General features: G+C 42.2%; 1 protein-coding gene across 2 annotated transcripts in view; it reads left to right on the plus strand.

The window, feature by feature from the left end:
- The first annotated feature begins 6142 nt into the window (after positions 1–6142).
- fam91a1 (family with sequence similarity 91 member A1) overlaps positions 6143–26560 on the plus strand; it is a 42203-nt gene continuing 21785 nt past the window's right edge. Inside the window, exons 1-15 of one of the 2 annotated variants that reach the window (XM_079749732.1) lie at positions 6143–6381; positions 7207–7291; positions 7735–7886; positions 9270–9327; positions 11550–11617; positions 12145–12258; positions 13098–13188; positions 15205–15267; positions 15550–15656; positions 15855–15893; positions 17197–17309; positions 17820–17929; positions 22325–22440; positions 22674–22760; positions 22915–23044. In XM_079749732.1, coding sequence (XP_079605858.1) covers positions 6310–6381; positions 7207–7291; positions 7735–7886; positions 9270–9327; positions 11550–11617; positions 12145–12258; positions 13098–13188; positions 15205–15267; positions 15550–15656; positions 15855–15893; positions 17197–17309; positions 17820–17929; positions 22325–22440; positions 22674–22760; positions 22915–23044 — 1405 coding nt within the window. In that variant the 5' untranslated portion in view covers positions 6143–6309. The remainder of the gene's footprint in view (positions 6382–7206; positions 7292–7734; positions 7887–9269; positions 9328–11549; positions 11618–12144; positions 12259–13097; positions 13189–15204; positions 15268–15549; positions 15657–15854; positions 15894–17196; positions 17310–17819; positions 17930–22324; positions 22441–22673; positions 22761–22914; positions 23045–26560) is intronic. The other variant, XM_079749733.1, reaches the window with a different exon arrangement.

Genomic DNA, 26560 nt, shown 5'->3' on the forward strand with positions numbered 1-26560 from the left:
TCTTCCTACGTAGACAAAACAAAACACTATGGGAGAGAGGGATCATTTATTCGCATGAGGGTTTTCCTCTGCATTTCCCTGTGTGACAGGTGGACTTAAGAGGATTTTATGTTGTTGTATTATATATAACGACAGTATCGTTAGTAATGTATCACCAACAGCGAATCTGTTTGTCCTTCCATGCATCAAGACAGATTCAAATACTTACACTTACAAATATTTACATTCAGGGCATTTAGCAGACGCTTTTATCCAAAGCGACTTCCAATAAGTACATTTGTCAGAAGAAGAATGAATATATCGCCGTCGGTGCAGTAAGGATGTTCATAGAACCAAGTGGCAAGCCCTAACAATCGCTATTTTAACCCATTCCCCGTATACAACAAAGATTAATAGGATAATATGCTAAACAACTAAGTACATTAACTAAGTAAGACATACAAGTGTGCGTGTGTGTGTTAAAGTGCGTAGATTAAGTGCCAGGAAGAACAACATACAATAAGTAGGTGGGGGAGGACGGGGTGACTATGCACATTTATGTTATAATGGCATGAATCTGAAATGAATAGTTACTAGGCTCCCCTCTTAGCGCTGGCTACAGGATGAAATAGGATTTATACGTTAATCTTATAGGCCAACCTAGTCCAACTATTACTAGTCCGACCAGCTGCCCTAGATGTGATCATAACTGACGCGCTTTTTTCTATTTTTGAATTGTTCTCCAAAATGATCCCCCTGATGCATCCTAACAGCATTAGTCTGCATTCCCTTTATCAAACCTTTCATCGTATCTTTTTATCGGACTTTTGTCACCATGCAGCTGTTTTCTGCTCTGAATCCCCCTCCGCACGTCTCTCTCTCTCTGTGATTTGTCCGACGGTTCGTGTGTGTGGGCCAGGGGGGGACATTTTAACAAGCCCAAGTCATTTAATCGCCCCCGAGACGGCTACTGGTTTGATTCACTGACATGTGGGTCCCTGCCGGTCCACTCAGTCATATATATAGATCTGTAATCGTTATTCTGTGTTCTCAACTGCCAAAAGCTGAGAGGTGTCAACACACTAATGCTGCTCTGGTTTTAATCCACAATTTAGGAGTAAGGGTGGGAAAACAAAGCATTATATAGGTGTATATAAGTATATATATTATATAAGTGCAGCAGAATTTAAACATTATGAATCCATTTTCTAATTGTTTCATACTGCATCAGACTTTTGGGGAAATAAGAAAATAAATGAATGTATTACTATGCTAGTACACTTCAATAAATTCCATATTTTTTCCATTGTCCATATAAGTTGTTTTAATTTTCAGTAAACAAATATTAAAGGATTCTGTAGAAATACCTTGCAATTGATTTCCATTAGATAACAAGTGTCTTTGTACTTGACAGTATGAACAACAACAAGTATATATAAATCGGAGAATTCTTACCTTCTATCTCCCAAGTGTAGCTTATCAATAATAATATCCACGGTTAAAAAGAAAAGTTAGTGAGGAGAGCCAAAAACGAGTTGAATTGGAGACTTGAAGTGTGTGGTTAGATCAGAGATCAGAATGCGTCTGCAGGAGATAGAGCGAGGGGTAGCGAGCCCGAGAGACAGCGAGGTGTAGGGAGCCGGAGAGAGAGCGAGAGTAGAGCGAGTGGAACGCGACCCAGAGCCACACTGAGGCTTACCAGTAAGAGTCTGGAGGCCATGAGGCCACTGTGTACATTCCGGCCGCTAAGAATAGCAGCATCCTGGGGCACAGCCACATCGGCCTCTCATGTGACACACGGGCTGGTGGGTACTGCTGGGCTAGCTTCAGGGGTATATTAACAATCACAAGAGAATGGGGGAGGGGGGGAGCAAATGACTATATCTCTTGACTCAAATGGTTCCCAAACATTGATCCTGTTAACCCCTCCTCTAGGCACCAGGTGTCGGCAGCCTAGGGAGGTCAATATAGGGTGTTGAGGATGGGCGTGATCAGGAGGAACAGCTGACCGCTCAAGACTTCCTATTGGTCAAGATATACTTCATCATCATTGGTAGTTCTGTGCTGTTTATCATAATTCATCATTCATTATTCATCATCAATCATAGTGGTCTGGATCCTGCCTCAGCTGGCCTTACCTAAATATTTATTTTTTAAACTCTAATGGGGATGATTTTTGTGAAGGTAATAATAATAATAAGCTTATATTACATTAGAATAGACAGTTTGAACTATAGCTTGATAGTTTTATCATTCACATTGGGAACTGTAGACGAAGGAGTTTAAATAGAGTCTCTTGTCAGTTGTTTCTTAGCCCATTCAGAGTTTGTAAAGGACGTTGACATCGTAGCCCAACCAAATATTTGTCCTCTTCTTCTTTGGTTCCTTCTTGTTTCCACATACTATAAAGACACTTCAATCTCTTTCCATTTAAAATCTCCCACCATCTCTGCCACCTTTGCTGTCTCCTGCTGGTGTCTCCGCAGGGGGCCACCGTGAGGCGAGTTACGGCCGTGTTTGTTTAGCCACCGGGAGAGTGGGAGCTACGTGCGGATGGATTGAATGACACGACTTCATTGGAGTCCGCTATCACACACATACAAACACGCACGCACACACACACACACACACACACACACACACACACACACACACACACACACACACACACACACACACACACACACACACACACACACACACACAAACACATTACAATGTGGTGGTGCAGTCTCAATGCCGTCGTAGCCATGAAAACCCTGGCGGTTTTCTACGGAGTGTCAACTTTATACTTAAAGTGACTCCACGTCTCCTGTGAGATAAAGATGATATCTGACCTCATCTGATCCTTTTTTTCTGATGATGCAGGTGAAGAGGACTGGTATACTGCAATCAATGTTTTACACATTCTGTAAGGTTCTGAGAGATAAGAGTTTATTTTGTGTTTTAGATAAGAAAATAAGCAGGAAGAGAACAAAATGGCTGACAGATGGACGGATGGACAGATGCTACAATGTTTACTGTAAAGAAGTAGATATTATACATCACAATTTAAATACGTAATAATCTAAAAGAGCAAATCCATGTTGCTCAAGCAACATGGAGCCCAAACACCCAACAACTGATGCCTCATGGGTAAACATACAAGTTCTTAATTCCCACAATTCAAAAACCAATCCCTTCTTGTATAGGTCTCCTACTGACCTATTTAAGTCATCGAGAAACGTTTTTATATGATATAACATACTGTATTGAATCTTTAATAAGCATGTATTGATTTGTTCGATAAATAGTAAGTACTGTCATATCGTTTGTACCGTTTGTTTCATAATAATCAACTATGTCCAGATAATCCAGTGATTACCAACCCCCGGTCCGCGGACCGGAGCCGGTATGGGGCCCCGTTAGAACCGGGCCTTGAAATATTTACAGAAAAGGATAATAAAAAATAAATAAATGTTTTTTTGTCATATTTTATAAATTAGGCTATACGAGTCATGTTATTTCCTCCAAAGCATAGACACAAAATTGATAAATATGCAGCTAAACCACTGTAGGTAAGGACTGTAATTGTATGGTGTTCTACTCTTTTAAATTGGGTGATTTTATATTGTACAACAGTTAGATCCGACCGAGTAATTTGATTGGACACGAGGCATTCCATGAATGCTGATATAGAGTATTGGAACGTTCACTTCGCTGGAATTTATTAATATTTTTGCGACGTCGGAAAGCTCTCGTGAACGACACCTCATGACGCGCATATGATTCTACTTCCGTTCGGCAACTGGGGCCAGATTTTGATAACAGAGTTGCCCAGTTGGTGACGTATGGTTTATTAGTGGTTCACGTGAATATGGCGGAACATGAAAGTTTTACTCAAGATAAAAGAATCAACCATTATATCACATACTTTACTATTGATTGACGTTGTAACCGTCTGTTGGCATCGACTTTGCTCACTTTTAAACATTGTGTAGGCCTACTGTTAAACCAGCTCTAGATAACGGCAAGTGTAGCCTTCCATACAGTGCAATACAATGTGCTTCTCATAAATAAAAGCAAAAGGATAGTAGGTGATAGGCTATAAGGAAATAAAGGCGTTCGAACTTGAAACTGATCGTACTAAGTTATGTTTAAAACTGCCCAATCTGGCAACACTGCTAAACGTCATCACGCTCCAGCGTCAACGTAAATCAATGAGACCAACTGAAAACGAAGCTTGTATGAAACTAAAACTGTGATTCTGAATAAAGTTTAAATTATATTGAAATTCCGTTTGGATATTATGGAAGATACAAGTGTGTAGGTTTGTTAAGTGGTTTGAACGAGGGAATTTAAAAGACAGCGTTTTTTCGATCTGGCAGCCGAGTTAATCCGGTACTCACACCGGTCTGATAACGTGACGTTGATCTCTGAATTTACCGCGCTAATCAAACAATATAAATAAACAAGCAGCAGTGGGAGCCTGTTGCGTCCTAAAAGGCATATTATTTTTAGAACTAGGTCGGGCCGAGCGCGGTTGCTTTCACATCTTAAGCGAACCGCACCAGGGTTCGTTTGGAAGCGAACAGAGACCACCTCTCCGGCTGGGTCTCGGACCGGCTGTTTGGTCCGCACCAGATGGTTTGTATTCACACCAGCCCAAAAGGTCCGCACCAGCGATTTTTTTGGTTTGGTTCGAACCAAACAAGGCAGGTGTGAATACGCCCTAAGTGTCAGAATGGGCAGGCGGCTTCAGCGGGACCAACAGTAGAATATGACGGTTTGAAACTAAAACTGTGATTCTGAAGAAAGTTTAAATGATATGGAAATTCCGTTTAGATATTATTGCAGATACAAGTGTGTAAGGATAAACGGTTGAAAATTGATTTAGTTACGTCTTAAACAGTTGAAGTACCAGAGGACGGCTCTGCCCATTTCCTATTGACTCCCATGTTAACAAAAAGATAATATTTTAAAAGTAGAATATCTTAAAAAAGTATTAAATATTTAAACAATCTGAAAACAAGCGCGCAATTCCAAGCTATTCAAAATATTTCTGAGTCTCTAGGAAAAAAAATGAGGAAGGAGATAGGTCCCAAAGTTTGTAGAGAATAGTAAAGAAAGAAAGAATAAAACTTATGAAGAACAATAGTTGAGCACTGCATGCAGTACTCACCTAATTAGAACACCTGTAAAGCATAAAATGACAGCTGTCAAGGAAAGTGGATTTTTTTGCCGTCTTTCGTATCACTACGCAATTAGTCCGGTAACTTATCAACGTCTTTGGCTGACTATTTCTCTGCTGATCAACACTACGAATGCTGGTAACAAATAAATAGTAAAAAGACACACAGTGTGAAGTCATCTTTTCGTTTTGGCAAGTAGCCGTGTAATTAGCGGCATAATGAACGTCGCCGGTCATTATCGAAAATAAGCCCCTTCAGGGCAAAGCAAGACACCTCCGCTTCGCATCGGTGTCCGGTCATGTGCCGGTTCGCCCTGTCGGGGCTCATTTTCCCGATAATGACCGGCGTTCTATCGATTATCATGATATCACACTCGGGGGGAGTGCTGTTGTACTGAATAGCACGGCTGTGATTCGGTCGTAGGTAGGCCGACGCCGAGTACTGAAGATAATCACACCGTGATGATATTCAGTATAACGGCACGACCTTTAGTGTGATATTGCTTTTATACAACAGTTCTAAAAGCACCATTTATTAGTAAACAGTAATAAGCAACAACAGATTATGATCTGTTTGTTTATTTAATTATTTATATGGCTCCGCCAACGCAAATAGATGCGTACCTGGACTGGGACTGAACCGTTGCCAAGCAACACATAAACACACTAGTTTTCATAACCGTTAATGTTATTATCAGTCTTTTTCGTTGTGAATATGACATATGAACCATCTTGAAAAACAGCCACATTCTTTGTTTAAAAATGACGGCATTCATAATTGACTACTGGTCCTCCAATTTTTTTATATGAATATGCCCGTCCTTGGAAACAAAAAGGTTGCGAACCCCTGATCTAATCCATTATAGAGCTACTAATTTGTGTCATCTGCACTCCATTGACATCACGTCAGTCACGCGCTGGGCGGAAGTGACGAATAAGGCTAACAGCATGACGCTCGTGACGCTCGACAATACAACACGGAAGTGGGCATTACTGAAGAAGAGCATAACCCTCAGACGCTGTGTTTTTATTTGTATAAACCCAATTTGTCTTCCACTGTCAATCATCGGGGGGTACAGGGGGTACGGTCTCTGTGGACCCACCCAGCAGCCCGTGTGTCCGGACATCTGAAGACATCAGCGTTTAGCCCGCTAGGAGCTATGAACACGGACGTTGAGTTCCACATCAGGCAGAACGACCCGTGGAGCAAGATACCAGCCAACGTCAAGCAGGTACGATCTTGTCCCTTATATATATATATATATATATATATATATATATATATATGATATATAAACCTGTCAGGGAAGGACACCGCGCTGTGCGATCGAACCAGCTGTCAGTTTCGAGACAACATGCACAAGAAGGATGCATGCATTGAACCGAATAAATCAATTATTTATTTTATTCTAGGAAGCAAAGCCATGTCTTTATTTTAGGGAGCATGTCTTATTATAGGGACGATGTCTTTAATATAGGGAGTTTGTCTTTAATATAGGGACCATGTCTTTAATATAGGGAACATGTCTTTATTATAGGGAGCAGAGCCATGTTTTATTATAGGGACCATGTCTTTATTATAGGGACCATGTCTTTAATATAAGGACCATGTCTTTAATATAGGGAGCATAGCCATGTTTTATTAAAGGGAGCATGTCTTTATTAAAGGGAGCAGAGTCATGTCTTTATTATAGGCACCATGTCTTTATTATAGGGACCATGTATTCATTATAGGGAGCATGTCTTTATTGTAGGGAGCAGGGCAATGTCTTTAGACTGGAGTCGTCACATGATCACTGGTTCACAGATCTTCATTATATAGCATCAGACTTTTCTCCACAATGTCGATATCTGTCAATGCATTCTGTAGCCGCTACCGTGATGCTATTAATGTCATGGATTGTAGCTCCAATACGTTTTATTTATTGAAGCTTGAGATGTTCAATGTGAGACTGAATTGAGCGGATTTGAATTCCGCTCATATTCCATCGGATAAATCACATCTCCGATTACCGATGACCTGCTGAAATGTGCATCCCTTCCTTTTCTTTCTGCAGAGTTTAGGAAACTCTCAGCGGGAGTATGAGAAACATGTCCTGCTGTACAGTATCCGCAACCAGCTGCGATTCCGCAATAACCTAGGTGAGCACATGTACTCCTTTTACATGCAGAGACCTACTGTCACTGTTGTATGTATGTAAGTATAAGATGGGTACAATGTACATCACCCATAACGGGTCCGGACAGTTATCCATCAGAAATGTTAGTATTCATACAATTTGTTGACCTTAACTCGCCCAAGTTACATTTTTCTTGATGGGTCACCATGAAAGATTACATATTTATTGTACCTATAATATAATCCACCTCTGTTATACCCTAAATTATATCAATCCTATTATTCCCGACACCAGAAAGGTTGTAGTGAAATTAACCTATATTTAGCTTGTCTCTTTCTATAAGTTTTTGTGAGATGAAATGATCTTCAGCAAGGTTTCAGTACCCCTTTACATACACAAATACCAACTACCAACAATAAAGAGGTTTGTGTGTGTGTGTGTGTGTGTGTGTGTGTGTGTGTGTAGTGCGTCACGTGAGGAAGGATGAGCGTAAATACTATGAGGAGCTGCTGAAGTACAGCCGGGACCACCTGATGCTGTACCCCTACCACCTGTCTGACATCATGGTGAAGGGCCTGCGCGTCACCCCCTTCTCCTACTACATAGGGATCATGGAGGTAAGGACGTATTCACAATAGAATAACTATGCAGACAAAATGCTCTGGGTTCCAACCCTAGTGTCTGGCGGCCTCCTTGAGGCCTAGCCCCCACCAGCTCATAAATGACATGCATCAGAGAAAATAAACAGTGACTTTGGATACGATAAATTACCTAAATATATAAATGTATAGAGTAAATTGAAGTATAAAACAATGTAAACTTTGGCAGATGCTTTCTTCCAAAGCAACTTTAAGTTATTGAAATGATAAAGGATCAGATAGGCAGGTTGTCCGTGTTTCTTGAGGAATCAAACTCTGTACCTTTGCCTGGGAGTTCACCGCCCTTTTGACTATACACTCGTCTGCCCTTCACAAGCATAAACTAGAATGAGCAGGAACTAATTCAGAGCAAATACAAAATGTACATCAACCTTGCGATGTTTTAAAATGTGACAGGAGTTCCCTGGTGACACCTCAAGTACATTTTATTCTTCCCCATCAGAATATCTGCAAGGAGAAGTATACGTGTTAACGTGCCTCATGAGCCATATCAACGCTGATTGAACTATAAGGAAATACATGCACTGACAGAGAAACCCACCAGGCTTTGGTTCCAGTCTGTTGAGTGGCGTAGCCCCCTGCAAGGAAGTGGACTAAAGAACTAAAGTGAATCAAAACATCGGTTACATCCTCTCTACTTCGGCATGAGTGTTGACTCATGTATGCCGTCATGCTCACCTGATATTAAATGTCTTGTTGTGGACTCTGGTTGACAAGAATACCCCTCAGGTGATTTGATCTTAGTTGGGCACTAGGTGTCACTCAGACTCTGAATAAAACTCTGCTACAGCTGGCCTTGAGGGAAATACACTGACACCATGGAGAATGTGAGCTCTTTGCACTGTTTATCGGTCTTTGTTGATGAGCCGATAAGCATGACGCTAACAGGCTCTTATTGAATGTGAACTTTGACCTGTTCATCCGTTCTCATCCTTTTTCACGTTGAACTGTATTGTACTATAAAGAATTGATTGACCAATATTAAAAATATAAGGAAATTATATTCCTGCCATAGCAACTTTATTATGAGTAGCTAAGACAGGAACATTGATTTATACTGTGAAACACGCAATGTTCTCTTGTTCTATTACAGTTCTCTCTCTGAAGATTTACAACTCGTTTTTCAGTTGATCTTATTCATGCTAACGCTACCGACGTAAACCGCTTACACTGCCCAGGGCCACAGCATTTTTTGCTAAATCCATTTAATTGAACAAACTAAAGTGTGGAGCATGAAGGAGTGCAGCAGTCTTATCTTAATCCTGGTATTAATCAGAGAAAAGAGACGCACACAAGGGATTGAGATGAAGAAATTGGTTTAATTCTCCCCTTTCCCTCCAGGACATCATGAACAGCGAGAAGAGCTACGACTCACTGCCCAACTTCACTGCTGCTGACTGTGAGTTTCCCCCCCCATCTCCTTCACTTCAGGACTTTTCTCATACTCCTTCCTGTCAGCCTGAAACGTCTACTGGGCTTTCATCTCTTTAGCGCAGACCGCATCTCACTCAAATAAGAAATAGAATCTGTCAGTGGCGCGGTACCGACGCCTCCGAACATGTCTGGGAACGCTGACCTTGAACAGTTTGACCCAGCCGGGCTTTCATCTGGTGACTCAAAGCGGCGTTTGATTTTGCAGTAACCTTTGCGATGCTTGGAGTGCGTTTGTCTACAGAGAGGTTTGGAGAGCTACGAAGACCAGTTGGTGCAACCGGCCCCAGGGGCCGGTTGCACCAACTGGTCTTAACTAAGCCTGGTCGTATCTGCTAAGTAGGTCTTAGTTAAGACCTGGCGTTAGAATGGAACTAACGCTGGTTGCACCAACGGGACTCAAGCCCGGTCTTTACTACGCCCGGTCTTAGCCATGCGCGGCCATGTGAATGTTCCATGGAATGCGCATATCACCGAGTTGCTAGGATACCTCGTGCCGACAGCTATTTACTATTTTACTTGACATGCTGTTGGACACCGAAATAAATAATTCATTCTTTCATTCATTGACATTTATCAATTGTGTTAATGCCTAACAAGAAAACACTGCAAACATAATATATATAATTTAAACATAATTAAAACAATATTCACAACTGATTATAAGTTCAGCATGGACTAATCGGCCAGCGATATCTTCAATTGCTCTGGCTGGACGCACGTCTTCCTCGGGGACTGCCGGTGGCTGATGGTGTCTGGGGAGAGGGATTCTCTTGGAGATGTTGTGCGGAATCGTGCACGCAGCTATTTCTGTGCAGACCCGTTCTGGGTGCATCCGCATCTCCCCATGAAGGCAGTGAAACCCTCCGGATAACCCGACAGGCGGACGATCTGTGAACACTGATCATATCGCCGGCTGTGTTTTGAAATGCCCCCTTTGCATAGAAGCGAAGCGCAATGAGCAGTTGCAAGGATGGTGGTAGCGCTGCATTGGATTGGATGTAATTGCTATTGAAACTGGAATTTCAACTCTACGCCTGCCCCTGTCTTAGTGAAAAGAACGCTAAGCCCAGTTGGTGCAACCGGCGTAACGGTTAGGTCGGACTTAGAACGCCAAGTTACGACCAGGCGTAGTTAAGACCAGGCTTACGCCCAGTTGGTGCAACCAAGCCCTGGAGTCCACACAGGGTTTCACCCGGCTATGCCAGGAGGATACTGTTATTTCATTTTTCCATCGAGAATGAGTCAACATGAACAAATGCTACTTTTCTGTATCTTTCCTTAAGGTCAAGATACAAACCCTGCTAATTTCTTTCTGAGATCATCAAAATATGGCAGATTTATGATTTGGTTGTGAACATCTACAGAATGTTCTATAAAACTGTACTGTACACGGAGACCCTACACAACTGAGCTTGTTATTTGTCCAGTGTTGTAACTCATGTTGTAAAAACAACATAACATTTCTCTGAAAGATTGAAATCATATTGTCTGCGTTTCTCGGTGTTTGGAGAGAGAGGGAGAGGGAGAGGTGATGTTTTGATGTAGTGGTCGATGCAGGGCGCAGGTACCGGTGTTGTGCATGCTGGAAAACACTAGCCTTGTCCATCAAGTCTGCCCTGACAAGGGCAGCGTACAGAGAGGGTTGCCCGGCTCCCCACGGTAACCCACACACTTGACTGAAGCCCACAGAATAGTGAGGAGAACATTTATCTGTGAGTTTTATGTAGAATTAGCTGGGAGCTTAATTTGTCTTTTTCAATACTTACTCAACATAAACTCATTGTAATTAAACACACACACACACACACACACACACACACACACACACACACACACACACACACACACACACACACACAGCCCTCTCATCGTTGTGTTAGTAGAAAGTGTTGGTGTGCCACTGGAGAGATGGAATGAGGCACTCTCCTGGCCACTGGGTGCCTTCTCCAGTCAAAATAACTTACCAATATGAGGCTGGAAATATTCAGGCAATCAATTTACACACTTGCCTCCCCGCCGTAATGCTCAATTTGTCCGTAGGGTCCGTAATTTAAAAATGCCAAAGACACTTTCCCAGCAGCAGGGCTGCAGCATGGACTGGCTGTCGTGTTTTGCGCATGTGTACACACAGTAATCATTGAGAGTGACCATGGGGTATTAATTTGACTCAACCAAACTCATCCCCAGGTCTGAGGCTTCTGGGCATCGGGAGAAACCAGTACATCGACCTGATGAACCAGTGCAGATCTTCTAAGGTAAGAAACGTTCTGTTTCCTGATATTCATCCACTCATATTTTTATTGGTATTCATGACTCGTAAGATGAGACTCGCAGAACTACAATTCATAGCTACGAAACACTTGTGATACAATATATACAAATATAGTTTTACAATTTATGATGTTCAAAAAATGTAATACAATATATAAAAATATAGTAACACAATTTATGATAATCAAAAAATGTAATACAATGTATAAAATATAGTAACACAATTTATGATATTCATGAACTGTAAAACAATGTATAAAAATATATATTAACACTTTATGATATTCACGAAATTTAACACAATGTATAAAAATATAGTTACACAATTTATGATATTCACGAAATTTAATACAATGTATAAAAATATATTAACACAATTTATGATATTCAGAAAGTTGAATTCCACTGCCAACCGGGTGGTGTATTTCTCTTCCCTCTGTGTTTGAACCTCAGCTCACCCACTTGTCCTCCCCCCCTCCCCACCCTCTCTCTGTCTCTCATTGCTCGCCAGAAATTCTTCCGCAGGAAATCAGCCCGGGACCTGCTGCCTGCCAAGCCGGTGGAGATCTCGGTGGAGCCGTGGTGGGTGGCTCAGACCGGCTTCATCACCGAGGACGACATCAGGGTAGGAGGAAGGCCGTCGCCTTATTGTTCCAACATTTGGGATACTTTTTATTGAGATGCCCAAAATTCTCCCAAACCTATAGAGATTTTTAAGTGATGTAGGATGTTAACCTTGGACGGTGACTTTGGTTTTTGCGACAATGTCAAACCTGCAAATACTATCAGACAGTTTTATCCAAATCACCTCGGAACAAAGAACAAACAAACATTGGGGGTTCAGCGCGATCGGCTTTCCCTGGGCCCCTAACACCCTAGCCCCTACAATCATTTTTCATCGGGGGCCACATAAGAAATTCTGAATGCCTTTGCGGGTCGAGGACATTCTGTCAAGTCTTAACTATAGCATAACATTAGATTGGATTAAAGAAAATATATGATTGTAACTCTTATTAAGCATTTTTTATTAAAAGTCACTACAAATTTATATAAATAAAATAACTCAATTTATGTGCACAACAGAATTGCAGGGCCACATGATGCCCGACCACATCCTTCTCTACAACAACCTGCCCCAACACCTCAACACCTTTTTTATTGTAGTGATGTATTCTAACATTCATTCAGGAGCTGTTTTAATATCTCAGTTCCCGTTGTTGCTTTAATTACATGTCTAATGCAACCATAAAAAATCTATTTGCTATGAACAAATGCCCCTGCAAAATACATTTTCCACTGTGGGAAAAAACACTCCAGCAATGTGGAATTTTTGGGCAATCTTCAAATTCAAGGGCTCTGATTAAAATGACCTTGTCTACCACTTCAAGGCCACAGGGGCGCGCTTGGGGTGCTTATTCTCTCTCGCTCTCTCTCTCACGGTCCTCCATTGCTGTCTGATTGCAGATCTGCTCCCCGGCCGAAAAGAAGGCCATTGATAAGATGATAGACACAGGTCCCCAGCTGCTCGGATCAATGGAGTATAATGTGGTCCTTAGTGAGTACCTCTCTCTTTTCTTTAACCATCCACTGTTCTGATCAAGTAGCAACAAGCGGTGAATCTGAAGCCAGCGGGTATCATCAGCTTTGGTCAAAGTCCCTGCTCGCCTATTTAGCCTATTCATTTTTTCAAAAAACGGCCCTTAATGCATCCATAGTTGCAAACTACATTCACAGACCTAGAATTATTGCTGATTTATGTGTATTGATTATTAATTTTGAGAGCAGTCTGCGCTAAAGCCAGTGTTAATGCATTTCAGTTCGTCAATATCGGTGGCCTTTGATAACATGACTTTGTGCAGTTGTATCGCAACAGCTTCTTTTTGGATACCAGCTCTCTCGGAATGGGGGATAGTTTACTTTTATTTAGGTAAGGTATGGGAATTAACCTCTAACGCATAAAAAATTATCAAAATCCCCCTCTTCCACAAACTGCAATCCACTACACTATTTTAAAAAGTGAAAATCCATTTCATTTGAATCTGCTGAATGCATTGGATACTTTAGTGAAAGGACGGAGTAGGCCGATCTTCACATTAAGCTTCTCCGACACTTTTGTGTCCGGGAAGACAGCGTTGGGTGAACTAGAATCAGCCTACAAGCTAGGGCTGGGAGATTTTCCCTACAAATAAAATCTCAGATTTTTCCAAACCAAACCCAATTATCGATTTTAATTGTTTTTTTTTTCTATAAATGACAAATATATATATATATCTTAAGTTGGATTTAATTTGAAGACAAGCAATGATTAACGAAAGCAAAATAAATAACACGCATCTCCCACACTGCTGCGTGCCTCAGTTTAAGATATTGGAATAAATGTGTTGTGCTGCTGCTTTTGGTTGCCACAGACTTTAAGCAAACTCTACACACTCACTTTTTTCAGCGCATGCTGCAATGTTGATATTTAGGTTTTTTTAAATAGTTCTTTATTTTTATTTTTTTTGAAGACATATAATGGTGTTTTCCCAACAAGTAAACATAGTATATGAGTTCCAGTCTCTGGTACTTCCACAATAAGTAAAGACTTGTAGTGGGGGTTGTCTCGGCCATGGTTGAGAAGAATTCGGGGAAAGGAACTTCGGCTTTGACTCTCTGAAGTCCAGATTGAACCGCGACATGGAGGAGAAAGGGATAGTTCTCCCGAGCTGTGGCTGGACCGCCGCCGAAGCTCCCCCACCGGAGCTATCGGACTGCCGCCAGAGCTTCGGCGGCAGTCCACATAGCAAACTGACAAATTAGACATCTATTTTTGTATGGCATTTCCCTGCTTCTGAAATGCGCGAACATCTCCACCTAGCGCTCGTCGGCTGGTCCACAAAATCGTATCTATGCTCTGATTGGACGGGGTGGGGAAGTGGGAGGTATATTCAAATGTGCCTCCTTCCTACGTAGGAGGGGGCGCCGAAACTGACTCGCTCGTTTGGTACTGAAGGCAGGGTACCTTCAGAAATGCTTATCTCACTCAAAAAATCATGTACAGACTTCAAAAATTTCAAAGTTTGAATGTGTGTGGGAGCACCAGAAACCCAAAACAACACCCCAATTCCCAGGAAAAGTGTTGTTTTCATAATATGTCCCCTTTGATAATCTATTTTTCTTTTTAAAAAATCGTCCTAAACCATAAATTCGAATTACAATTAAAAATCAATTAATCTCGCAGCTCACTACAAGCAGTCTACTTCAGTCAGCGCTGAAAAGAATGATCTGGAAAATCCATCAGGATCGGCGCTCTTAAACGGAGTGCAACTGGACTGTGGTGACATCTCTAGCTTGGAGAACGAGACCCTATCATGTAGGACACGGGGCCAACAGGAGCATATTCATACAAACTGCACTTTAAATAACATTTAATTGGCAGTAAATGAGGTCTCCCCCACCAACGACGTCCCTGTGTTTCCACCGGTTCTAGCTCCCTTCAGAAGGGGTTGTCCAGAGACTTTGGATTGGTTTTTAGTTTGGATTGTAAAACTCTTGTTCAATATTCTAATCTATTATCTTTGTCTTCACCTAGGTCTATACAACCGTGGCTTCATCTATCTAGATGTCCCTATATCTGAGGACAGCTGCATCTCAGGTGTGTGTGTTTGTGTGTGTACTGTGTACAGATTCATGCATGTGTGTGTTCTTGTTGCATTTCAGTAATAACTTGCTTCTGTAGCACCAGTTATCTTCCTGATTAGCCTTTAAGCTCTATCTAATTCACAATCATGGGAAATGGGTGTCTCATCGATCCGGCCTAATGTTGTTATTATTAATCCTATTGGGACTATGAAAAGAAAGATATGTGGAGACTTTTCAGCTGCAGACCGGAGCCCACAACAATGCTCATTCTGTGTAACGTCTCTGTTCCCCTCAGTGCCCCCGCTCGAGGGCTTCGTGATGAACCGAGTCCAGGGCGATTACTTCGAAACACTTCTTTATAAAATCTTTGTTTCAATTGATGAGCAGACCAACGTGTCAGAGGTAGGCTATTATCTATTCCTGTGGTCACCCATCTCGCCCCGTTAACTGTTGTTGGTCTGGCAATCGACCGTTGGTTGGTGTGCGTATCGATCATGTGAACTGCTTCTTTCTTGGTTCCATAAATAGGTTGTAATTGGTTTCTTTTTTGGTGTCCCTCCCTTCTGTCGTTCTGTACTCCTCTCTCACCCTGATTCTCAGCTGGCCAACGTACTGGAGATTGACCAGGGCTTGGTAAAGGTGGGTAAACACTCTTCACCGACCTCTGAGAGATTGATGAGGAAGAGGAAGGTTGTATTGTAGCATTTAGCTTATGTCTCATCTGTACGATAAAGCCCTGTTTTAACGGGTGTTACCACAATGTTTCTGATCGGCTCACTGGTTCACATTAATATGGTTCCATGTCTGGTGTGACGTAGTGAAAAGCGCATAAGTGTAAAATCGAATTGAACAATAAAAAACCTGAATGGATCTAACAAATTGAATCTTACATTAACCAATGGGCGTTTATATCCACAGTATGGCAACCTTTAAATCCTACTCCTTGTGTAATATCATCCTGGTCATTGGTGCTCCAAATAGATGAGATATTAAATTGACGTAAACAAATGTGTAAAATATCACATATCATTATTTCATTAGAAAATATCATTGGTGTTTGATTTCAATTTAAAATTGTACTCGTGTCTTGTTTGAAAGAAATCAAATGGAAATGGATGCCCTTGAGTTAGGTAAGGAAGGCACATTGTGAAGCAAGTTGAGATTCCTTCCTTTTTCATTCTTCTCTCGCTCTTCCTCTCACGGACAGAGAAAGAGAGGGAGAAAGATGAAATGTTTAAGATCCAGCTTGCCTAATAGAAAAGGAGCGTGTGAAAAGCCCTCTGATGTTGAGATGGTTTCTCTTTCTAACTGGTTTCGACCTAGTTTCCTCTCATTGGCTATTCACTGGCTGTCAAACAGGCCCATTGGCATAACCTCCAGCTTAATGACTGAACCTGACCTGTCATTTGGATCCCAGTGGGAAGTCACTCTCTGGGGGGTCGCCGTGAAAGGCATTGGAAACATTTTATTTATTACTATATATATTTTAATTATTCTGAGGAGTTTTCATTTTTTCTATATATAAACTAAATTAATTCCAAATCATGTCTGTCGACATCCTTGCGTAATTAGGCAGGTATTGAATGATTAAAAAGCAATCAAAGTCTCATTACCAGTTGTGCTAACTAATGAAATTGAGAAGGACTGAAAAGGGAAGGCAAAGTTTTGTGTTTTTAATAAACTTGATGATTTAGTGGCTTCATTCTTTCACGGATTGATCGGAGGGAAAACAACATCAAATTAGTTAAATTATATGTTAACGTGCAAACACCTTTTGCCCTACCAGTTTATTTACAGTTTCTAAGTTTGAAATCGCACCTGTATTGCATTTTTTTGTGATCTATGAAATGATCACAATCATCCAATCAGAAAACACAATAGCAACAACCACAGTATTGACGAGCTAGCTAACTGTTTATTCTTCGGCTCTTCCCTCTACCAGAATGCGGTTTCCATGTATTGTCGTCTGGGTTTCGCCATAAAGAAGGGCCAGGCATTCAGCTCCGACCAGCTCCACCTGACCTGGAAGAGCGCCCCCTCTGTCAACAGACTGAAGTATGCCCCCCGTTTAATATCAGTTAGATACAATTCTAGAGATAAGATTTACCGCAGCCAGCTGCCACTTTGCTGCTCCCATCTTAAATATCCCCTTGTCCATTCATTCACACCTTTATCCATTTTTTAAATAATACAGACCTCAAATCCCTGACCCCTTGGATTATTTTTTGGTAGACTTGGTGATTTATGCAAGGAATCGCTGAAATATTTTTTGCTTTGCTTGCTTTTAGGTATTTCTATTTTAATGTTATACAGTTCAGTAAACCTGTAAGGTCACGTTGACCCATGTTGTTCCCTCCTCTATGCCCCAGCAGCACAGTTCTTCAAACTGAGAAGAAATCTTAAAGATCGAAAGAAACTTTAAAGTAAACCCTGACCAGGTTAAAATCCAAACGTTGCCCTCATTTTGTGTGTGTGTGTGTGTGTGTGTGTGTGTGTGTGTGTGTGTGTGTGTGTGTGTGTGTGTGTGTGTGTGTGTGTGTGTGTGTGTGTGTGTGTGTGTGTCAGGAGCACAGTGGACCCCCAGAAGATGCTCCTGTCCTGGGAGCAGGGCAGCCCCGTCATGGAGGGCGGGTCCTCAGCCACTGACACGGACACCACCAGTCTGGAGGACCAAGGTCTACACACACACACACACACACACACACACACACACACACACACACACACACACACACACACACACACACACACACACACACACACAGCTGCTTAGATGCAAACTCACATAGAAATATGCACATACACACAGACATCAATGTCTCTGTCTTCTGTGCAATAAAACCGTTAATTGAGGTATACATTACCCTTGGGTGGTATCGATTTTGTCATACCTTCCTGAAATTTCACCGTGACATATGTCGCAGGATTTGTGTAGAGAAAAGAAAATAATAAGAAACATCTTATGCTGAGCTTCGGGTGAAGTCATTGGAGCATGTATGACATTGTCTTCTCTACAATGCTTTGTGTCAAATAATAATAATAATATGCAACGGGCCAACTCAAACAAGTTTTGATCAGATGAAATACTTATGGCCCATAGAGAAGTTAATGGCTAGGAAATATGCGCCCTTCTTCAGGGCGCTTACTTGTGCACTTTTTTTTTTTTTGTTTTGAACGTGAGATGTATCCGGGTTCCTTTTTCAGTCAGGCTTTTGTTGAGGGAAGGGTACATTGTAATTTGCTCTTGTGGAGAAGTTCTGACCAGACAATGTCTGTGTAGAGGTTAGTGCTACTGGTCAACGGTCTTCTGGACAGACAGACATCGCTAGACACACGGAACTCCTAGCGTTGGTCGCGTCTTTAGTTCACCATGTCACATCTGTTGAAATCCAATATCCTTCCAACTTAAACCATACACACTTTCAAACAATAAAAACTGCTATTGTGATGTGTGATTGTTTTAATACACCATCATAGCAGCAGTGTGCTGCTATGAATGTCTCTTGATGACGTTGGGGGCGGGATGCCACCTATTGTTGGCGACCACACCCTTTTCAGTCTCAACAACAATGCAACGGCCAAGACTTTATTTTGGATTATTTTACTATATATCCTGCTTCAAAACTTGGCCAAGATACTTATCAACATAATAAGGAAATGTTATCATAAAAGTCAGAAAAAAGTTTAATAGAAAGAGGAGCAATATCGATAATATTACTGTATTGATAATCATCCCTCGGGTATTTCCAAATACCCTGGTAACCCATGTCATGGCAATTTCTCTAGAGATATTGCGTCTTGGACAGATGAGATTTCTAAATGCAAAAAGCATGCAATAGTTGTAGACAATTAACCTATTTTAATGCATGCATACATTAGACTCCTCTCTAGCAGTGTGAGTCGAGAATACAGTTAGACAGTTTTTTTTTTTTTGTAGATGACTCTGAGGAAGGTAGGTTGGCTAGTGGCTACCCAAGGAAAAAGGTTAACTTTTTAGACGACACATCTGCATTGGTGGGTTGGCTGGCCCAAGCACAAAGGTCATCATTTAGATGACACTGAGGAAGGTAGGGTGGCTAGACAATGCAAGAAGTAGGAAGCACAGCTTTTTTTCATCACACCTGTGATGCCACCAGAGCCTAGTATACATATAAACTGCTTCTAAGAATACACAGACACAATGAAATCCACTGCGGTGTGTAATGGATAGGAACCAGATGCAGGTGCAGAAGCACATGGCTGAGAGGCATAGGCTCTCGGATTGATTCTTCAAACATTGACACAACAACAGTGCTAATGAATCCCACTGCAAGTCCAATGGAAGGATCGCAGTCTCTCATCCTCCATGTGAACTCTGTTAGCTGGAACGTTTGGAAATGTTGTCAGTATTACATATGTTCAAACACTAACAAACACATTGGATTGTCATCAGGGTGTCTCTGCTCTGTGAATACTTAAGTGAACACTTGATTTTTCATGTGCAGCTCCTTCATGTGTCCACACTCTGTTGTTAGTGGTTAGGGGGCAGAACCCAGAGGGCAGCCTCTGGGTTGGCCTCAGGCCATGCCCTGATTTGATTCTCTTATTAAAAGTAGATTCACTCAGTGTCTGTAACCAGCAATGTGGATGGAAAGATGACCGATAGCAAACTTAGACATGAAGATTTTAATGTTTGTACTTTAATGAGTCAGTAAAAACATCAAGAGATTAAAGTGTAATTGCGGCAATATTATATATATATATATATATAATATTGATCAAAATAGCCCCAATCATCTGCAGTACCATGACAAGGGTCCCTACACATATATCAAAGCATCAGCACTGTTTTTCAAGTCCGTGTCTTACCCGGTAGGTCCATGTTTCCAGGAAGTCCACACAAGTCGATTACCGGCTACCGTAAATAATATAATAGACGCGCCAAAAACTGTTTTCTTAACACTCCCCCCTCTTGATACTTGGCCTTTTTTTATTATTAATATTATTTAATGTTTGTACTGTACTGGGTCAGTATAAGCATGACAAGCTTAATGTTTTTACTGTAGTGGGTCAGTAAAAACATGAAGAGCTTAATGTTTGTACTGTAGTGGATCAGTGAAAACATGACGAGCTCAATGTTTGTACCGTAGGGGGTCAGTAAACGTTCTTTGTCTCTCAGTGGTTCTGTCAGCTTCCGATTGACTTAGTATTAGTGGAATGGATGGTAACAGTGGCCAGGACGTTAGCTTGTAGCATAGAGCGAGTGGTCATCCAGTCCTGATTTGAGCAGAAAGATGTTGTTATAGAGCAGGGGTGCCCAACCTTTTTTGGTCCAAGATCTACTTTTAAAGTTGATAGTGTATCGAGATCTACCAAGCCATATAGAAAGCCGTAGCATAGCCACAATTTATTGTGCACCTATATAGAACACTGTTTTCTGACAGAAAGATAAAGTTGTAACAATAATAATAAATTTATTGAAGTTAATGTGCGAGGTGCAAAGAATAATTAGAAGTAGGCCTAGGACTGGCCTGTAACAACACAACAGGCAGAAAAACAACCCAAATAATACAATGCCTAATTAAAGTAAAAAAAAAATAGTGGTACCTCTACCTTAGTGGGACACCTGGCACTGAGAGGAGGAAGCTAGTCTCTCATAGATCTCATTCTTAATAGCACAGCTATCCAGGTTGAAAAGTGATGCCACTTTGGACGTTATACAATCCACAGCTATATTTTCCAGAAATGGAAAACAGAGATAACTGACAACAGGTTCAATTGATGCAAAGTCAGTAAAGCGCCTGTCAAATTCTGACAAGATGCTCTGCACTTGACCATCATAACGTGCACTCTCTCGCGCCCTTTCGAGTCCTTAGTTATAACCTAGCAACCAAACCCTGCATGCGCAGATAGAAAGGGGCAATTATGCCTGATATAGGCTGTATTGTACAAATATAGGCAACACACTGTCTTTAAGACTCATAATATCAAAGAATATCCCCGTCTGTTCGGCCGCGGTGCAATAAATGAATAAAGATCGTAAAAAAACTTTTATTTTGACAGATGTGCCCGAAGTTACTACTTTACATCCTCGTTGATGACCAACAATTAGAAAGACATGTACTTTTAATTCAGCCTTGAATGAAATCTTTCCTGCTGTCGGCTCCGAGACCGTAGTCGAGGAGCACAGGAGAGACGTTCCCTCCAGGGCAGATGTTCTCTCGGGGGTAACACCCTTCACTTTGACCGGCAGTGGGTCTGCTTATAGGTCGGAATGAAGCGGCCACCGGTTATTGACAGGCTGGGTACTTTATTCGTAGTTCCACTGACTTAATAGTACACGTTTGCTCAGACACAACCGGACTCGTTCATTCACTAAGCTGACATGCGAAACCGCTCGCACTCCTTGCTCGTCCACTCACTCGCTGAAGTCACTCACACACACACTGCCATTCTCGCGCACACACATATGCTACTCTCGTAACAGAAGCGTAGCGTGTACTGAATGCGTGTTGATGATGATACACTTCCTATAGGGGGTAACTACATTGGCACAACACCGACTTCCTCCATCCCAACATTTCTCGCGATCGACTGCTACTCAGCCTGCGATCGACTGGTAGACTGCGATCGACTTGTTGGGCACCCCTGTTATAGAGGTTGGCAACTATCAGGTTGAATAACCAGCAGGAGAACAACTGCCAGCTATGATGTTAACGCCAGTGGGAAAATGCATGAATTGACTGCCCAGAGGGAAGGCAACTCACAGGACTCGGGTCGACAGATTAGGTTTGCTGTATATCTGCTGTCCTGATTCCACAGTACTAGTATTTGGCAGTTGGCAAACCTGTCTAAAGAAAATTGCAGAAAAAAATGAACAAACACAAGTATAGCCATGCAGTGGAAACATGTCATGGGCATAATGTAGTTAACTAGCCATGGAAGAGATGGTGGTTCATGGCTCAGGGCACATTAACCTCATTTGATTTGTCTTGATAATGAGGTGCGTTCTATACAGTTCTGCAAAATGTGCAGCTTGATACACCAATAGAATCCCACTTAACCCATGTGATCTGCTGATGTCGCCGTAGCAGCTGACACAGCCAGCGTCAGCAGCCTCAGCATTCCGGCCGGCCCCACCAAGAGGATCGCCTTCCTGTTCGACTCCACGCTCACCGCCTTTCTCATGATGGGGAACCTGTCCCCGGTCAGTACAGACAGACGTACAGACAGACGTACAGACAGACCGACAGACTGACTTACTCTGTCTGTCAGCTGGAGAGGAATGATGTTACACTATTTAGTGCTGCTGTACTTTCCACAGTGACTTGTAATGAATTCAGATCCATTTAATTATGGAGCATGTAGAGGCTTCTTGCTCAAGGGAACACCCTTTGGACTACACTATCCTGTCTAAGTGGTACTTTAAATGTTCAACAGAACCTGAAGAGCCACGCGGTAACCATGTTCGAGGTGGGCAAGCTGTCCGACGAAACTCTGGACAGCTTCCTGGCCGAGCTGGAGAAGGTGAGAAATAAAGATATTGATGCGCTTGATCATGAAGATCCTTTGTTTACTTAACACTTTTGGATTAAATAATTATTTAGAATTATGTTTTTTCATGATAATCCTTCATAATGTGTTTGTTTAATGTATGGATACGTGTCCGTCCATCTGTCAGGTGGAGAGCACGGCGGAGGGTGAGGCCCAGCGCTACTTTGACCATGCCCTTACCCTGAAGAACACCATCCTGTTCCTGCGCTACAACAAGGAGCTCACCCAGGACCAGGGCCCCGACATCCCCAACATAGGTACTGACCAGCACTGACCATACCACAACCCTCAGCATATAGGTACTGACCAGTAGTAACCACAACCCTCCACAACCCTCAACACATAGGTACTGACCACAACCCTCAACATACAGGTACTGACCACAACCCTCAACACATAGGTACTGACCACAACCCTTAACACATAGGTACTGACCACAACCCTTAACATACAGGTACTGACCACAACCCTCAACACATAGGTACTGACCACAACCCTTAACACATAGGTACTGACCACAACCCTCAACATACAGGTACTGACCACAACCCTCAACACATAGGTACTGACCACAACCCTCAACACATAGGTACTGACCACAACCCTCAACACATAGGTACTGACCACAACCCTCAACACATAGGTACTGACCACAACCCTCAACACATAGGTACTGACCACAACCCTTAACGCATAGGCCAGGCCTATTCGACTAGCGGCCCGCGGGCCGGATACGGCCCGTTTGAAAAATTTTCTGGCCCGCGAGACTGCCAGTAAATAACAGTGATGAAAATTATTACAAAATATTAAAAAAAAAAAATTAAAAAATTAAAATATTTATTTATTTATTTATTTTTTTAATTTTCTTAAAATTATTACATCAACAACGGCTCTGATCTGGATCTAACCGGATCTAACTCATAAATATCTATGTCACGCACGTGAACTAGGCGTGTGATGCGTAGCCAATCACGCAGCCAAATGCAGCCAATCGCACCAATCACAGCGCTGCTCTGCAGTTGCCGCGCTGCTCTGCAGTTGCCGCGCTGCTCTGCAGTTGCCGCGCTGCTCTGCAGTTGCCGCGCTGCTCTGCAGTTGCCTGAGCTCATGGGTGACAGGGTTCGGCACCAGCATGGCGCTCTCTAAACCGAAGAAACGGAAAATTGACTCGGAAAACCGCCAGTTCCAGAGCGAATGGACAGACAAATATTTATTTATTTTGCCTGCCGTGACCAGTACGAAACCGGTCTGTTTACTGTGCAACGAATGCATGTCTGTGATGAAAGAATACAACTTGAAGCGGCACTACAAGTCAAACCACGGCTCGTTTTCGGCTCGTTTCCCGGAGGGCTCGGATGAACGGCGAAGCAAAATACAGTGTCTGCTAACATCATTTCAACACGGTCAGGCCGCCCTTGGTCGCTTTTGCACGGAGCAGGAGAGGGCTATGGATAGCATCCCTTCGTGTAGCCTGGACACTAACCAGACAGAAGAGGCCTTTTACCGAGGCGGAGACGGTTAAAGATTGTATGCTGGCTGTCATTGACGAAGTGGTTGTTGATGAAAAAGTGCGGGAAAGCGTCACCTCATCCATTAAAAAAGTGCCTCTCTCGGATACATCAACTCTTCGCAGAGTGGAATTACTCGCAAAGGATGTATCAAGGCAGCTTTTGGATAACCTAAAAAAAACTGATGTTATGAGCATCGCTGTGGATGAATCAACCGACTGTACTGACATGGCTCAGCTATGCATTTATGTCAGATTTCATGATGGAGTGCGCTTTAGAGAAGAACTTGTGGGGCTTATTCCGATGGAGGGACACACCACAGGTGAGGCGATATTTCAAAAGATTGTCGCATTTTTTGACGAGCGTGAACTGGATTTACAGAAAGTTTGCCTTTTGGTCACCGATGGCGCTCCAGCAATGATTGGTAGATTACAAGAGCTGACAGCGAGGCTATCAACCATAGCTCCACACATGCAGTTTTTACACTGCATCGTTCATCAGTCTGTGTTGTGTGCAAAGTTGAGCGGTGATCTGAAAAACACCATGGACACTGTCATGAATATTGTGAATTTCATCCGCTCAACCTCCAGCCTACAACACCGCCTTTTCCGTATGATGCTTGCCGACATGTTTGCGGAACACAAGGACTTGCTTGTTCATAACGATGTCAGGTGGCTTAGCAAGGGGAATGTTTTGGACCGTTTCTGTGAGCTCCACCAGGAGATTGTGTCTTTCCTTCGCGTGTGTAAACACAAACGGGCAGCAAACCTCCTGGAGCGCATGCTGGATGAACAGTTCATGGCAGAAGTGTACTTTCTGTGTGACATTTTCAAACACTTGAACACCCTGAATCTTGAACTGCAGGGACGAGAAAAGTCTATTGCTGATTTGGTTGAGAAGCTTTGTGCTTTCAAAACAAAGCTAACCATTTTCACAACAGACTTATCAGCAACAGGACTGCTGCACTTTCCAAGACTGCGTGGATTCATGAACACAGCACCGGAGGCACGGATAACGCCCGTCATGACAGATTTCATGACAAAACTGACTGAGAACTTTACTGAGAGATTCAAAGGGTTCAACATTCCCATTGAGGTATTGCACTTTGCTCGTGACCCCTTTTCTATCAAACCTGAGGCAGACTTTTGTGCAAAAGTAAAAGAGGTAATGTCTTCTATTGATGAGAGCATCTTTCAGTTGGAAATGGTTGATGTGCAATCCTCCTTTGCTTCAAAACAGTACTTGCAGTCTGAGGGTGCAGAGAGCTTTTGGTCTAACCATGTGAACCAATACCAGTACCCCACAATGAGGAAAGTGGCCTTGCTAATACTGACAATGTTTGGGTCCACTTATACATGCGAGTCAAGTTTTTCACATATGAATGCCATAAAAACAAGGGCACGTTGCTCCATGACCAATGAAAAGTTGCACGAGTGTCTGAGGATTGCCCTGACTACATATGAGCCAAACTATGTTGAAATAGCAAGGTCAAGGCAGTGCAATTTTTCACATTAACCTGAAAAGGCTCAGAATGACAGCAGTGTGATGCTAATGGTAATGTCTTCTATGACAGCATCTCTCAGACTTAAAGGGGACATATTATACCACCAGGTGTGAGTGTGATTAGCCTTACAAGCCGTTTCTAAAATCTGCCCCATGTGACATCACTAGGGCGCGTGTCACATGGGGCAGATTTTCGAAATGGCTTGTAAGGCTAATCACACTCACACCTGGTGGCATAATATGTCTCCTTTAAATGATGAATGTGCAATTACTTTGTGTTAAAAACTTGCAGTCTGAGGGAGAACTTTTGGTCAAAACATGTTAAAAAACAATATCAGTCTCTGTGAAAACAGTTCAGTTTTATGTTCATTATTTTGTCTGTTTTACTGTCCAGCTCAAATTTTAACTGTGAGTATGGACTGCTATGTTTGAAATTGTTTATCTCTATCTATGTTGTGAACAGTCCCATCTATGGTCAGATGGCTTTGCTTTGTTAATCTTGAATGTAGCATTCATATAAATATGGACCTTGGTTATAAAAGCCCTTTTGTGAAAGTATTAAAGTGGGGGAAAAAGTGGATACTGTATGTGTCATTCGTTCTCTATTATCAAGAGTTATTTTTTATCCATTAGTTTACAAATATTCTGTGCGGCCCACGAACCCCCAGTGATTTTCATATTTGGCCCACTTGCTATTGAAGTTGAATAGCCCTGGCATAGGTACTGACCACAACCCTTAACATACAGGTACTGACCACAACC

Source organism: Pollachius pollachius (genome assembly GCF_949987615.1).
Source record: "Pollachius pollachius genome assembly, chromosome: 13".
Taxonomy (NCBI): domain Eukaryota; kingdom Metazoa; phylum Chordata; class Actinopteri; order Gadiformes; family Gadidae; genus Pollachius; species Pollachius pollachius.